This window comes from Jaminaea rosea (assembly GCF_003144245.1).
Source record: "Jaminaea rosea strain MCA 5214 unplaced genomic scaffold BDZ90scaffold_16, whole genome shotgun sequence".
NCBI lineage: Eukaryota > Fungi > Basidiomycota > Exobasidiomycetes > Microstromatales > Jaminaea > Jaminaea rosea.
In genome coordinates this window covers 447,095-461,459 of record NW_020289990.1, presented here as the reverse complement: position 1 = coordinate 461,459, position 14,365 = coordinate 447,095, and the positions used below count along the sequence as shown (strand labels likewise).

Genomic DNA, 14,365 nt, shown 5'->3' with positions numbered 1-14,365 from the left:
GCACACGCAGGTTATTATGAGCCGCGAGATTGTGCTTGACGCCGAGATCCACGATTCAGATAAAAGGGGCGGCTGCACCTGATGGCTTTCTGTCTCTCGTCACCGCCTCGCACTCTCACCCATGATGGCTCCTCCTACGCAGCACTTGACATTCGATGGACGACAGATCGCATTTGATGACGATGGTCAGCAGAAGCAGGGAGGACCCGTACTGCTCGCTATGCCCGGTATGGGCGATTTGCGCTCACAATACCGACACCTGCGGCCCGCTCTCAACGCCGCCGGTGTGCGTGTCATAACCCTGGACGTCCGTGGCTTCGGCGAGACGTCGTCGAAGTGGGATGACTACTCTGCCAAGGTCGTCGGGGAAGACGCTCTCACCGTTCTGCGCCACTTGGGCATTTCATCGGCATACATAGCCGGCAATTCTTTCGCTGCGGGCTCTGCTCTCTGGGCTCACCATCTCAGCAAGAAGGCTTCCGGCAACTCATCTCCTACTATTGAAGGCGCTATTCTCCTTGGGCCCATCGTCCGCGACCTTCCCGTATCCTTCGGGATGAAGGCACTCATGGCTATCCTCTTCGGTGGACCCTGGCGCCGAGCGTCGTGGATGTTCTACTGGGATAGCCTCTTCCCTACGCGCAAGCCTGAAGATCATGCAGCTATCCGTGCACAGGTCGGCGACAACCTCAAGGACCCGACGCGTATGGCCGTGCTGATGAAAATGCTCAGCCTCAGCAAGAAGGACACTGAGGAAATGCTACGAAATGATGATGAGCACTGCCCCGCACTGGTAGTCATGGGAACGAAGGATCCAGACTTCAATGACCCTCGCGAGGAGGTCAAATGGATCGAGAGTACGCTCAGCGGCAAGTGCAAGTGCACGTCTCTTATCGTTGAGGGTGCCGGCCACTACCCTCATACCGAGATGCCCGATCAGGTGGCGCCAGCGGTGGTTCAGTTCTTGAAGCGATGAGGGCACGCGAGAACGTACAGATTCTCTACCCGTGACCATGTAAGATATCCTCATTTGCCGTGTTAGTATACGAGATTGGAGTAAGCGATTGGATTCCAAGATTGGTAGCGGTGAGACGAGAGGCTATAAACAAGGGCGGAGCGGAAGTGGCGCGTCGTGCCACGTGCACAGATAGGCCTGACCCTGAGTGAAGACCACGTGGCTGCGCCTTCGCTCGGTCGGGCGGGCTGCTTGGACGCCGGACCTGAATTGGTTGGGCGCGTCGGAGATGTGTGACTCAATCTCCGCATGACTCCGCGTTGCATCTATCCGCCCTGAGGGTTTGTATCCGCATCTCCACCTCCCACCATCACCATCCCGATCCACACGATCCTCGCCCATCACCCCAACATGTCCACCCAGTCGAACAATGCCGGAGCAGCTGAGCCCTCCTCCCACTTCTTCACCACACGCCCCGCCCTGTCAGCCCTGCTTCGCTCCCTGCACTCCCTCTCCAAGACGCAGGAAGGCGCCGACTACATCCCTGGCGCGGCCTTCCCTTCGAATGTGGACAGTCCAAGCGACCTCGCCGTGTTCCAAGACAGACTTGTGGCTCTAGACGAGGATAAGGCGCAGGCCGTCTACATGGTTCTGCGAGCGATGAACGCGCAGCGCATCTTTGAGGGTGGGTGCGAATGTGGGACGGAGCTAGGCGCCCGTCGTCCTGTTTTTGCGAGGCGCTGACTTTGTTCAACCCTCTCTCTCGCTCGTTGGCTCTTAACGTCGCGCTCGAAAGCCGGCACCTCGTATGGCGTCTCTCTCCTCTACCTCCTCGCAGCCATGCGCGACAACGTAGCGGCCTACGGCGCTGCTCGTTCTCCGCACAGCCCCAAAGTCTGGGGCACCGAGAACGAGGCAGCCAAGGTCAGCATCGCATACGAGCACGTTCGGCAGGGCTTCTCGGAGCGAGAGGAAGCAAAGGAGATGATCGAGGGTGGACAAGTTGAGATTCTGCAAGGGGACATTCGCCAAACGACGCGGGGAGCTGCGGGCATCGAGGAGGGGAGCTTGGATGCTCTGCTCCTGGATAGTGAGTCGTCTCGTTCATCACCCACCGGCGGAGAAGTCGAGGTCGTCTGACACCCTGACGATTCGCTCACCGCCATCAGTCTGGGCTCCTCTGGCTCTGCCGACCCTCCAAGCTCTGGAGCCCGCCCTGCGCATCGGAGCTGTCCTTTTCATCGACAACTCCGTCTCAGGCGCGGATCGTTATGCCGACTTACTCGCGTATCTTGCTGATCAGCAAAATGGTTGGCAGATGGTGAACTTGCCCTATTCTCGTGGCTTTGGCTTTGCCGTCAAGTTCGGCGGCAAGGCAGGCAAAAGTTAACCAGAGCCAGGTCGGATGAGTGGAAAAGTCGCCGCCGCCGCCGGCGCTCCGCGTACGAAGCCGCAGGTTCGACGACGCGCAAAACGGGCCATGGGCACTAAAAGGCGAGGCTGCCGACAGCTAAAGGGGTCATCTCCCGCACCTCGACCTTTATCCACATCACCATCACCATTATGCTCTTCAATACACTCGTCTTGGCCGCCTCGGCCGCCTCGCTCGCCATCGCTGCGCCTGCGCCCTCTGGGCTCAACACGCCCGCCGCCTGCACGTATCGCCTCACCTCGCTGCAGCGCATCGCGCCGGACCAGCCGGGCGTCGACCTCAAGAATGGCACAACGCTCAACATGCGCGACATCATCACAGCGACGACGCTTCCGTTCTCGCAGTCTTGCTACGGGCCTGATGTCTCGTACGGGCTGGGCTACACGAAGCAGGGCGTCAAGGTGCCCCGTAGCGTTGCGTCGCCGGAATGGGAGGACAATTTGACACTTCGAGGGGATGATGCCGCGCTTGGCCTTGCGACGAGCCCTTTCAGGCCAGGAGAGGGGGATTATAGTGAGTCGCGCGATCTTGTGGCGAGACGAGACGAGACGGCTCTGACTGACCAGACCTGCTGCTCCTTGCTTTGCCCGGCCAGCTCTCCACTTTTTCTCGTACAATAAAGCGTCGGGCCTCGTCGAGCGGGAGATTGAGCATGCCGATATTCGTGTTACGTACTAGACGGAGCGGTGCGACTGCGTGGGATGGTACGTTCCAATGCCCTCTTTCCTCCCGACGAATTTCAAAGTCTAATGAATCAGCCCACGTGCCCTAATGTCCTGCTGTGGGCTTCCCTATCTCCCTCCCGCCGCCATGTCGAGGCCACGATCATTCTCTCGCCACACGGACGTCTTGAGCTAAGCGCTACATAGATTGCATTTGGTGTCGAGCGCGCGCAGCAAGGACTCCTACCAGTCCAAAAGCGCGTAGGATGGGAAGCAACCCTGCTCACCCACTCAGCGACTCGAAAGATACGCGTTCCCGGGAAGCTGCCTCGTCGGTCCATTTTTATTTTGAGGCTTAGTGGCCAAACGAGAAGAAGCGAGAGCGTCGCCTGGTCTGGTGTCAATCGAGACGGGAGAAGACAAAGAAGCTCCCCGCGGCTGTCGACTTTGCATCTGCGGGACAGATCCGCTGCAGGGCGGGACAGAATTACACAGACGCGTCGATGCCAAGCTCTGCCTACTCTAGAACGCCATCTCCACCACAAGGCAGTCGAGCTTTATTTCGCCGACAGACGAGATCTAGCCTTCGTCCCGGTTGCGCATCAATCAGCTCATCTGATTCTCGGCCCAGAAGGAGCAAGAGCTGCGCCGCAAACATATATCGTCACTCACCTTCTGAAGCAGCCAGCACGCACTGCGTGAGAATCATTGCAGAGCAAAATGGATCTCAGCATATTGCAGTCCGCGAGTCTGTGTGTCGCTGTTCTTCGCGAGATACAACGAGGGCCGAAGAAGTACAAAGAGATGGCAGTCAATCGTGCACTCCAGGCTGCGTCGCCTCTCTCCATCCGCTCTTCCACCAACAACCATGGCGCCCCATCTTTGGCCAGCCCTCCTCCTCGCCCTGCTCGCGTCGACCTGCGTCGTCCAAGGCCTGAGCATAAGCTCCGGCGGGTACACAAACTGCGTCAGCCTCTCGCGCTACGTGACGCTGACGCCTTCGGAGTACAGCGAGGGCACCTATCTGGCGTTGAGTCTTGAAGTTGCCGGGGGGTCGCCTAGTGAGTCGATGTCCTAGACAGCGGAGGGGCGAGTAGCTCGCGCTGATACCATTTGGGCCAATGTCAGGTACAAGCTCGACAGGATTGGGCAAGCTCTTCAGCAGCAGCTCGCTTCAGTCATCCGTCACATGGACCCTCGATGAGGCACTTACGCCGCAGAATGGCGGGTACGATGCCACGGTGAAGGTGAGCTTGAAGAAGCATTCCGACCGTGGTGATGATGATGATGTCGTTGTTGTTGAGCGAGTGGCTGATGAAAATCTCGCTCGCCCAGATCGGCATTACCGATGCAGACGGCTATGTCATTACGACCTCTGGCGCGTCGTACAGGTCTTTATTTGTCGGCAACGTGCACATCGAGTGCAACGCCCTCCCTGCAACCACTACTGCGGAGGAGACGTCCACGATGGAAGCAACGCCTACACCGACCAGCACACCCACGTCATCTAGGTCGACGTCTGCCGCAAAAACTTCGTCCACTGCCTCTGGTCAGGGCGGAGGCGGTGGTGGCAACACCTGTGAGTTGATGCATCCTGCGCGTCATGCCCTCCCGTATTCCTCGCACCTCCTCCTGACAGCATCCATTCTGAACCGGACGCAAACAGACGTGGATCAAGGCTGCCTGGTCAACTGCAAGGGCTCCTGCCCGTCGTCCAGCGGCTGTCCAAACGGCGACGATTACGGCAGTTGCGTCGTGCAGCGACAGGACGCCAAGCGTGTGAGTAAGCCCGTACCGTTTGACTCGCGGCGAGCCAGGAGTTTATGAATGCTCATCGTCTTCACCCTGCCTTGGCCGCGTGCAGTCCTGCGAGAATAGCTGCGACAGACGATGCACCAAGACAGTTATCCCGACGACGAATGACGCCCCTCGTGCCGTAAGACCGGGAACTGTAGCCACGGCTATGGCTGCCGCCTTGAACTTTGCGGCTGTCGCTGTAGGGCAGCATCTCAGGAGCTGGGCGGCGTAAAAGTGGCAGCTGCTTGATCCTTTGCGCCTCGCCTTTGGGGCAGAGGAAAAGATCGAGATCGAATACTCCATCTCGAGCGTTGCTCGACTGTCCTTCTCCGTGCTGCAGTGGTGCGAGAAATGCTATGCAATGGTATCTTCTTGTCTCTGCGTCTCCGCACTGTCACCCCACGTACGTGAACGACCTCTTCCCCTCTTCCCCCTTCTTTCCCAACGCACGATCAATCTCCCGCCAAACAGACCCCTTCAACGCGAGCGCAACATCTATTCCTGCTCCCTCTCCTTGCTTTCCCACCTTTGGCGGCACAGGCAAAAAGTACCCCAGTCCATCCACCAGGCTCACGCTCGTGAAAGGCGTAGACACGACGGCCGGTACCAGTGCATCATCCAGCGTCCCAGCAGCATATACGTCCATCCTATGCCAAGCGCTCAGCATAAGACTCCCCTCGCCGTACTCGTAGGCGAGCTGAACGCGTCCCTTGTCCCTTTGAGCGCACAGCCATCTCAACTCCGCCTGCGCGTCCCCGAGGCTCAACCCGCGGCTAACCGAGTGAACCGCAGTCGCTATCCTGTCTACGGGGCCTTGGAGTACTTCTTGCGGGTCGAGAGAGGCGAAATTGACAAAACAGGTGTTAGGCGTGTGGTGCGCGGGTAGGCCGAGTCGCGCGCGCCAGGAGGAGGGGGTGAGGAAGTTGCAAATTGTAGGTTGCGCAGCCGGGTTGCGATGCGGGGAGGAGCGTGCTCGATAGGTGAGCTGGAGGAGATGGGCGAAGAGGGCGTCGAATGTTGTGATGTACTGTCCTTCCGTGTGGGTGTGGGGCAAGGCGGCCTGTTTGAGGGAGGCGAGTTGGGTCGGGGAGAAGCGCAGAACTCGACCTTGGACGGGATCCGGGTCGGGGGGTGGTGAGTCGCTCTCAATTACGGGCGTGGATTGGGTTACGCCGTTACTACCCTCCTTCCAATCCTCGCCGGCCAGCTTGTACCCCCTCGACTTCCAGCTTCGCGCCTCCTCCCTCTCTTCCTCGCTCGCCCCGCTAGCCCAGTCGGCCATGTAAGGCCTGATGCTCGGCGCGTGGTCCAGCTGCGGTTTCTCCACTCCCGCGCTCAGCTGCCTGTACACAGTCGCCAGGTCACGCACAACGCTAAAGAACCCCTCTCCATCCACAACCGCGTGCGCCATCCTGATCGCGAGGGCCACCCCGCCGCAAGAGAAGCGGGTGTGCTGCACGGCGAAGAAGGGATTGTGGGCCAGGTACTCGGCGGTGGGCTCGTAGGGGGGCACAAGGTCGGGAGGGAACGAGGTGGTAATGTAGTCACCTCCCTCGGGTCTGACGAAGGAGTCGAGGCGCGCAGAGCTGTTTGCCTCGATGAGGGCGGCCCCGCTTCCCAGCTGAGCGATGCAGGGTTCCTTTGCCTCTCCAGCCTCTGCGATGAATCGACCGGTGAAGTGCGGGTGAGAGTCCAGGAGGTAGCGCATAGCCTTCTCCAGTCGATGGACCGGTACGACGCTCCCCGCCTCTTCGCCGCCCTGCCCAGCCTCATAGACGAAGACGACGACAATCGGGATGCCTGGGCCGAGATAGTAGTCCATCGGGCCTAGGGCCCATCGTGATGGGAACCCCGCGAGAGGTGGGTGAGCCGCATGGATGAGGCGAGTGGGGTTGCGCGTTATTTCGTGTGAGGGCATGGAATGGGGGAAAGGAAGGAAAGTAAACAGAGAAACGCCGCAACGCACGCACGGACGCACGGACGCAACGACGGAAACAGACACGGCGGACGCGGTCTTGGATCTCCCGCCTCCGTCTGCGCCTGCGCCTCGAACTTGCACGACGCGAGAACGTCGAGCAGGCCACACGAATCAGGGGAGCGTCAGGGCCGTGCCTATCAATCGTATCATATCGTTATCGTCTCGTATCATTCGTAAGATCGATCTCGACCGCGTACAAATACATAAGGGGCTGCTCGCTCACGGCGACACCATGGCTGGATATATCTACACTCCCTCCCTCGCCCTTCCCATCCCCAACCCCTCCCCAATCGCAAGGCACGGCACGTCGCCCACCTTGGTATCGGTCCTCAACAAGTCCTCACCCCACGCCATCATCCTCAGCATCTGCGGCAACTTTGGGTCACTCCCCTGACTCTGGCTCGCAAGGATGGCGGCATTGAGCTCGCCAGCCGTCTTGAGCTTCTGCGACGGTGAGAGCAGAGACGCTACATGCGGGGGAGCGGGGAGCGCGGCGGTGCTGGCAGTGGAGGAGGAGGAGGGAAGATCAAAGGCGAGTAGGGCCATTGTACGTTCGAGTTCGGGGAGGAGTTCAGGATACTCCTCGCCGCGCGGGGCCAGCTCCTCGGCGGCGAAGTGAAGGGCTTCACCTATGCGGTTGGCGCGAATGAGCTCGATGAGGCGTTGTTGCTGGAGGTGGAAGAAGAGGAGCGGGGAATTGTCCAGGATCTATGCGCGTGCAAGGAGGAGGTGAGGTGTTAGTCGAAGTGCAAAGTGATGGAAAGGATGGTGTGCTCTGCCCTCGCTCCCTGCCCCGTCGCGCGTCTACGTCGTGCTCAGAGAGAAGATTAGGTATACTATCCGCACAGCCCCTCGAAAAGAGAGGCTCGGCGTGGTGCATGATACTGTGTGCTCATCTTCGCTACTCCCCCCGCCTCTTTCGCCTCTCGCTCTCACGGTCGACTCACCTCAGGATCCAGCTCATTGACTCTGCCAATGGCCTCCTCAACATCCCCCCTCTCAATGGCAGCTCGGATGGTCATTCGGTCCTCGATGCTGGCCAAATCCACCTGTGGTCGCAACCCCGTCTCGAGGGAGAAGCGGGCTGCAGCATCCTTGTAACCTTCGATTACTAGGTAGTCCATCACGAGGCGATTTAGGTCACTAGGCGGGCGCGGCGCAGAAGGGAGGGGGAGAGGAGGTGGTGTCAGCATATATGCGCGCGCGACTTCGTGGTGGTGGCTTGCTGCGATCAGAAGGCAAATGTATAGTTGTTGTGTCCTCACGGGGAGTAGGAGAGATTCCCACAATTGCGACATAAAAAGATCATCCCAAGAAGTTGCATCATTGATTGCTCGCACGGCTACTCACTCCTTGTTAACGTGGACCTCATTCAGCTTCTTTTCCCACTCGGCCACACCAAGGACCAGGGGCTTGCGGGCCGCCTGCGCGAGCGAAGCGGGGGCGCGAGTGTAGAAGCATTAGTGAGGAGTGGAAGGGAGAGAGAGAGGAGAGGGACGCACCATGCTGGGCGGGCGGGGCGGTGAAAAAGGCAAAGAAGATAGGCAAGTCGCGAATTGGATGAGAGTTGAAGTCAAGACGGACGAGCAAAAGCAAAGCACAACGGGCAGCGCGTTGGCGTCCTCCCGCCCGCCGGTTCCGTCCCGTTCCTCTGACGGGTGCCTGACGTTGAGTCGTTGCCCTGACGACGCCGCCGCCGTGACTCCACGACGGAAACAAGAGACGTCGACGCAACTGAGCCTCGCAGCCCTCGCAGCATACATTGACCCACACACGACTCGCCCCTCCCTCCTCCCTCGCTTTGCTACCACGACGACAGCTGCGCCTCCCGCTTCTCCTCCTCCTCGCCGCAGCCATGTCCTCCGTAGTCCACTACAAATTCAAGTCGCAGCGCGACGCCTCCCGCGTCGTATTCGACGGCACAGCCCTTTCGGTGTATGATCTCAAGCGGGAGATTATGGTTCAGAACAAGATGGGCAAGGGGGTCGACTTCGATATTGCATTGTACAATGCGCAGACTGAAGAGGGTGGGTCGCGCCCTCCTGCACGACCACGAGCTGAGCTGAGCTGACAGTCTCTCTCTCCCTCTTGTGTGTCGACGCACAGAGTATCGAGACGACAATCATCTCATCCCTCGATCTTCGACGGTTCTTGTGAGGCGACTGCCACCGCAACGCCCGGGAAGGGGTACGGCGCAGATGTACGTTGCGGACCTGTATGGCGGGGATGCAGGGGAGGGATCATCATCGCGGTTCGGTCCCGCAGCGAGTGGGATGGCTCAGGGTAGAGATCGACAACAACAGCAGCCCGGTGGGCCTTCGTCGTACCGCGGACCGATGAGTGTGCGATTCGATGACAGGGGGAAAGAACCTTCTGCCACGCCTGCGCCGCCACCCGTCCTTCCACCCTCGATGACGCAGCAGGGCGCAGCAGGGGAGAGCAACGGTGGGGATGAGGCGGCGAGTATTGCAGCCATGTTCCAGGCCACGACGGATCAGTGGGATGCAACGCAGCAACAGATGGCTAATGCGACGTATCGCTCACGAGGGGGTGGACCGCCGCGTGGTGGTGGGAGGGGAGGGTCATTCCAGGCTCGCAGCGATAGAGGGGATCACCATCAGTACTCGGATCGACCACCGCCTGTCGGGTATATCTGCTATCGATGCGGCAAGAAGGGGTGAGTGTGTGGCCAAGAGATCGTAGCAGATAGCCTGACGATGGATGCTGACCATCCTGACCCTTGTCGCGCTGCACTTGCACAGCCACTGGATCCAAGAATGTCCCACCAACCTCGACCCAAACTGGGACGACAAGCCGCGCTTCAAACGCACGACGGGCATCCCCAAATCCATGCTGAAAACCGTCGAGAACCCCACGGAAACACAGCGCCAGGCAGGCATAATGGTCACCTCGGACGGCACCTACGTAGTGGCCCAAGTGGACAGCGCAACCTGGGAAGCCGAACGTAGCGCAGCCCTCAAGACCCTCTCCCGCTCAGACGTTTTCGCGGCCGTTCCAACGGACTCGGCGCTTGCTTGTCCTCTCTGCAGCAAGTTGCTCAAAAAGGCAGTCAAGACTCCCTGCTGTACAACGCGATTCTGCGAGGAGTGTATACAGAATCATCTGCTGGAGAACGACTTTAAGTGCGCGGAGTGTGACAAGAGGATTGCGGACCTGGGCGATCTGGCTAGAGATGACGAGGTTAGGAGAAAGGTGGAGGAGTATGTTGAGGAGGCGATCAGGAGGAGTGAGGAGGAGATCAAAGAGCGAGAGGCGCGGGAGGCGGGAGAGGCTGGGGAAGGGGAGAAGAAGGAGGGCGAGGGCGAGGGCGATGCTGAGCCTGGTGGGGAAGGCGGAGGGGAAGGGGATAAGGACAAGCCCGCCACTACGGAGACAGGGACGGAGCAGATCACCTCGCCTCCCGAACAACCCGCCATCCCCGTCGTCGCCTTCAACCCGCAACTGGTACAACAGCTCGTCATGACCCTGTCCAACCCGCAGCTCCCGCCGGCCATGAAGAGCATGCTGCAGACGCAGTTACAGGCGCAGCAGATGGCCTTTATGAGGTTGAAGGAGCAGCAGCAGCAGTTCAACGCGCAGCAGGGCGGAATGATGGGGGGGGTGGGAGTGGGAATGGGTGGCGGGATGCAGCAGCAACACCAGATGATGATGAACCCAATGATGGGAATGATGAACAACAACGGCGCCGCCGCCGCGATGAACGGCAACGGCAACCTCACCAACAACGGCTTCGCTCGTCCCCCACCGCCGCAGCAACAACGCATGGGCAACCACGTCGGCGCCATGGGGATGGGGATGGGTCGTGGAGGAATGGCAATGGGAATGCCGCGCGGGGGCATGAAGCGCGGTTTCGACGGGCCCGGGGGCTTCGATCAGAGCAGCAAGATGGCTAGGATGCAGTGAGCTGAGCCCTCGTTGCGAGCTGCGGCGATGTGTCGACTTCGATAATCCTGTACATTATGATGAAAAGCATCGATTATCTCAACACTCAATTACTCGACCCTTGCTCTTCGCCTCGCCGTATCGCCGCGCCTCCCGCCTCCCGCCTCGAATCTTTCACACGCCCTCTGGTCCGTCCGCCCCTCGTTCAATCGCCGAGCTTTCCCCTCACGGCCGCCTGTCGAAGCGACTGTCTTTCTTTCTCTGAGGCCGAGGGTGCGTGCGTGCGTGCGTGCGTGCAGCGAAGCCGAGCAAACAGAGTGCGGGAGTGCGGGGTATCTCATCGATCGACACGACTAAGCACAATACTCGATCAGCGACTTTTTCCTTTCTCACCACACATCCTCATCTCGACTCCCTCCATCATCTGCTAGCTCGCACCGCTCGCCATGCCGCCCTCCGTCCTCGATACGCACTGCCAAGGTGGCGGCCTACTCAAGACCACGCCCAACTGGGGCGCCCTGCGTCGTACTGTGAGTTCGCCCTTCCCCTCGCCCCTCCACCACACACCCGCAGCCTCGACCTCAACCTCGAGGTCGACATCGACATCGACTGACACTCTCCGCTTTGTCTTGCTTCCCTTTGCTATACTTCGCCTCGCCTCGCCCCGCCTCGCCTCGCACTTCGCTACGCGCAGTTCTGGCAATTCTGCGGAGAGAAAGGACCAGGAAAGACGTACGCTCTCCCGCCGAAGCAGGACCTGAGGGGGAAGAACGTCATTGTTTCTGGGGCCAACTCGGGCATTGGAAAGTGAGCCGCTCGAGTGCGGGACCAGAGAATGAACGAAATACTGAGACTGCGTGCGCCCTCCACGCTTGCTCTCGCTGCGCTCACCAGGGAAGCGGCCTACATTTTTGCCCTCTGGGGCGCCCACGTAATCCTCGCCTGCCGTGACGCCCCCAGCTACGAGCAACACCCAACGGCTACGATCTCTGAGCTCCTCTCACGCTCCTCTGGCTCCATCTCCCCCTCTCAGCTCGAGTGGTGGGAAGTCGATTTCGCGTCCATCGACTCCATCAAGGCCTTTGGGCGACGTTGGAGGGAGAGCGGGATGGTGTGCGATATTCTGGCGAATAATGCCGGGTTGAGCGTGGGGAAGAGGACTATTACGAGGGATGGGTTTGAGTTGACCAACCAGGTTAACTTTTTGGGACATTGTCTCATGACGCTGTATGTGCTGCCCAGCATGAAGAAGGCTCAGGCGCCGCGCATCGTAAATGTACGTGCGGGGGGCGAGATGAGAAAGAGAAGCTCGTAGACGATACGCTGACCTGACCTGAATTGCTTCGCGCCCGGCCCTCACGCCCGCAGACGACGTCCGTCTTCCACTTCGGCGGGTTCCTCGACTTTGCCAACTTCAACAATGAGAAGCGCACCAGCGGGGGTTTGCACGGGGTGCGATTCTATTGCGACACGAAGCTGCGCCTCCAAATCTGTGAGTGTGTGCGAGCGCGTACACTGCCTCTACGCTCGACGTTGACCTGTATCACTCTGATCCCACGCTCCACAGGGACCGTCGAGCTGCAACGTCGTCTCTCTCGCTCCGACTCGTATCGCCATGTCATCGTACACGGATGCCACCCTGGCTTCATAAAGAGCAACATCTGGAACAACCCCTCGATCAAGAAGCTTCCCTGGCCCCTCCCGCAACTGCTCAACTTCGTCATCAACCTCCTCAGCGTCAACACCTTCCAGGGCTCCCTCGCCATCCTGCACTCGGCTCTCAGGCCGGACTTGGGCTTGCCGAGGGCAGTGGTGGAGACGGCAAAGACGGGACAACCCCCCGTGCTCGCCATGGGGGAGAGCATCAAGTACGGAGGGCGATTCGTGAATAGGGTTACGGCCAGCTGGATGAGGCCGGAGTGTGCTGATCCCCTCGTGAGGGCGAGGTTGTGGCAACGAGTGCTGGAGGACCTCAAGGCGGACAAGAGCCGGGGGCAAGACGAGATCGCGCAGGACCTGCCCTCGCATTCGCCCGGATTGCTCGAGGTGGAGAAGTCGTAGTCGTAGTCGTCGCGCCAATCTTAATCGTGGAGTGGTAGTAGCAGCATTTTGCCGTGCACAATCTTCGCATGTGCCTTCTTCTATTGCGCCGGACACCCCATTCTCGGTCCCTCTGTCTCATCTTCCCAGAAGCCGGCCCCATCCTCCTGACCCTGATCCCTCCTCTGGGTAGGCTGGTTGCGCCCAAACTCCTCGCCCTTCCCCGCATCCTCGACGGCATCACTCACGTCCTCCTTCCCCTCGCCCTCTTCTTCCCCCTCTCCATCCCCGTCAACCGCGGCGAAATTGCGCGGCGGTGGCAAAACACTACTGAGTGCCCTGTGTGCCTCTCCTCTCCCCTCGAGCCAGCCATCCGCGGGGAAAGCGATGGCCCACTTGATGTAGAGGTCCCCGCGTGGTCCCAAGTCTCGCTCACGGGGCATGCCCTGCCCCACAAGTCGATCCACGCTGCCTGGTCGCGTGACCTTACCACCCGGCTTGGAGAGCTGTACGTGTCTCCCGTCCAGGTGGACAAGCACCGTCTGCGGCTCCTCGAAACCCAGCAGTGCCTCCCTTAGCGGGAGGGTAATGGTTGTCATGAGGTCGAGCCCCTTGACTTGGAACGCCTCGTTCTCCTGCAGCTTGAGCCGGAAGATGATATCTCCCGCCTGTGGCACGCCTGGCTCCTCGTCATTCTGTCCTTTGAAGATAATCGTCTGTCCATCCACCATACCGCGCTCGATGCGTAGCTCCAACTTCTGCCGATCCTTGATCGTCTTGCCTCCCTTGCACTTACGGCACACATCCTTGTCCCGTACTTTGGAGCCCTCACCGGCACAGGCGTCGCACACTGCCCAGCTCTGCGCGATCATCCCTCCTCCCATGGAGCGCATCTGCTGACATCGTCCTTGCCCCTTGCACTTGACGCACTCCCGCGGTTGCGTGCCGGGTTTGCCTCCCGAGCCTGAGCAGGAGGGGCAGATGATCTGCTTGCTCAGGTTGAAGTTGGCGACTCGCCCCAGGTAGAGGTCGGAGAGGGTGACGTCGTAGTCTATAATGGAGTCTTCGCCGCGAGGGGGTTTACGGCGTGGTCCACCCCTGCCTCCCATGCCTCCCATGCCGGCGCCGCCCATTCCCATTCCCCCGCCAAACATCTGCGCGAAAAGATCATCCATATCCGGTCCTCCTCCTGCCCCTCCTGGCCCTCCACCAGGCCCATCCGGCCCCCACTCGTCGTACGATGCCCGACTGGAGGGATCGCTCAGCACTTCGTACGCCGCATTAATCTCCTGGAACCTTGCTGACGCCTCTTCATCTCCTGGGTTCTTGTCCGGGTGATTGGCGAGGGAGGCTTTGCGGTAGGCCTTTTTCAGCTCGGCAGGTGAGGCGCTGGGGTCTGTGCCTAGTAGGTCGTAGTAGTAGGTGTCGGCTACCATTGAATATTGCGAGCGGGGTGGCGGGAGGAGGAGGAGGAGGAGGAGGAGGGGGAGGATGAAACAAAATTCTGCTTCGCCCTGGCCCGCCTCCTCCACGCCAGACGCAAATGTCGTCCGAGTCGAGTTTGGCAGTCCGCCCCGCCCTGAGACGAGCCAGTCCAG

At 60.0% G+C, this 14,365-nt stretch overlaps 9 protein-coding genes across 9 annotated transcripts; 6 read left to right on the top strand and 3 right to left on the bottom strand.

The window, feature by feature from the left end:
- Positions 1-87: 87 nt before the first annotated feature.
- On the top strand, positions 88-1,087 carry BDZ90DRAFT_234469 (hydrolase). Its single transcript, XM_025507032.1, has one exon. It carries the CDS (start codon positions 122-124, stop codon positions 974-976), a length of 855 nt encoding a protein of 284 aa, XP_025359880.1. The 5' UTR covers positions 88-121; the 3' UTR covers positions 977-1,087.
- Positions 1,088-1,277: 190 nt separating this feature from the next.
- Positions 1,278-1,864, top strand: BDZ90DRAFT_234468 (hypothetical protein). Its single transcript, XM_025507031.1, has one exon. The coding sequence runs from the start codon at positions 1,367-1,369 to the stop codon at positions 1,697-1,699; it is 333 nt and encodes a 110-aa protein (XP_025359879.1). The 5' UTR covers positions 1,278-1,366; the 3' UTR covers positions 1,700-1,864.
- Positions 1,865-2,231: 367 nt separating this feature from the next.
- BDZ90DRAFT_86362 (hypothetical protein) lies at positions 2,232-3,191 on the top strand. The gene is made up of 2 exons (XM_025509898.1): positions 2,232-2,900; positions 2,983-3,191. The coding sequence occupies exon 1, from the start codon at positions 2,361-2,363 to the stop codon at positions 2,829-2,831; it is 471 nt and encodes a 156-aa protein (XP_025359878.1). The 5' UTR covers positions 2,232-2,360; the 3' UTR covers positions 2,832-2,900; positions 2,983-3,191.
- Positions 3,192-4,489: 1,298 nt separating this feature from the next.
- BDZ90DRAFT_234465 (hypothetical protein) lies at positions 4,490-5,052 on the top strand (the record flags this gene model as incomplete). Its single annotated transcript, XM_025507030.1, has 3 exons — positions 4,490-4,628; positions 4,716-4,828; positions 4,914-5,052. Coding segments are annotated over exons 1-3 (239 nt in total), but the record flags the coding sequence as incomplete, so codon positions are not given.
- A 96-nt stretch (positions 5,053-5,148) lies between these two features.
- BDZ90DRAFT_86327 (hypothetical protein) lies at positions 5,149-6,801 on the bottom strand. The gene has a single exon (XM_025509897.1). The coding sequence runs from the start codon at positions 6,762-6,764 to the stop codon at positions 5,241-5,243; it is 1,524 nt and encodes a 507-aa protein (XP_025359876.1). The 5' UTR covers positions 6,765-6,801; the 3' UTR covers positions 5,149-5,240.
- Positions 6,802-7,147: 346 nt separating this feature from the next.
- On the bottom strand, positions 7,148-8,356 carry BDZ90DRAFT_243882 (hypothetical protein; the record flags this gene model as incomplete). Its single annotated transcript, XM_025507446.1, has 4 exons — positions 8,327-8,356; positions 8,175-8,248; positions 7,772-7,967; positions 7,148-7,532 (listed from the first exon to the last, which is right to left on the bottom strand). Coding segments are annotated over exons 1-4 (657 nt in total), but the record flags the coding sequence as incomplete, so codon positions are not given.
- Positions 8,357-8,679: 323 nt separating this feature from the next.
- Positions 8,680-10,079, top strand: BDZ90DRAFT_223746 (DWNN-domain-containing protein; the record flags this gene model as incomplete). Its single annotated transcript, XM_025504587.1, has 3 exons — positions 8,680-8,851; positions 8,931-9,501; positions 9,587-10,079. Coding segments are annotated over 3 exons (1,236 nt in total), but the record flags the coding sequence as incomplete, so codon positions are not given.
- Positions 10,080-11,043: 964 nt separating this feature from the next.
- Positions 11,044-12,941, top strand: BDZ90DRAFT_234459 (NAD(P)-binding protein). The gene is made up of 5 exons (XM_025507029.1): positions 11,044-11,257; positions 11,422-11,534; positions 11,622-12,003; positions 12,096-12,219; positions 12,295-12,941. The coding sequence occupies exons 1-5, from the start codon at positions 11,174-11,176 to the stop codon at positions 12,786-12,788; spliced, it is 1,197 nt and encodes a 398-aa protein (XP_025359873.1). The 5' UTR covers positions 11,044-11,173; the 3' UTR covers positions 12,789-12,941.
- On the bottom strand, positions 12,731-14,341 carry BDZ90DRAFT_86154 (DnaJ-domain-containing protein). The gene is made up of 2 exons (XM_025509896.1): positions 13,080-14,341; positions 12,731-12,890 (listed from the first exon to the last, which is right to left on the bottom strand). The coding sequence occupies exons 1-2, from the start codon at positions 14,201-14,203 to the stop codon at positions 12,869-12,871; spliced, it is 1,146 nt and encodes a 381-aa protein (XP_025359872.1). The 5' UTR covers positions 14,204-14,341; the 3' UTR covers positions 12,731-12,868.
- Positions 14,342-14,365: the final 24 nt, after the last annotated feature.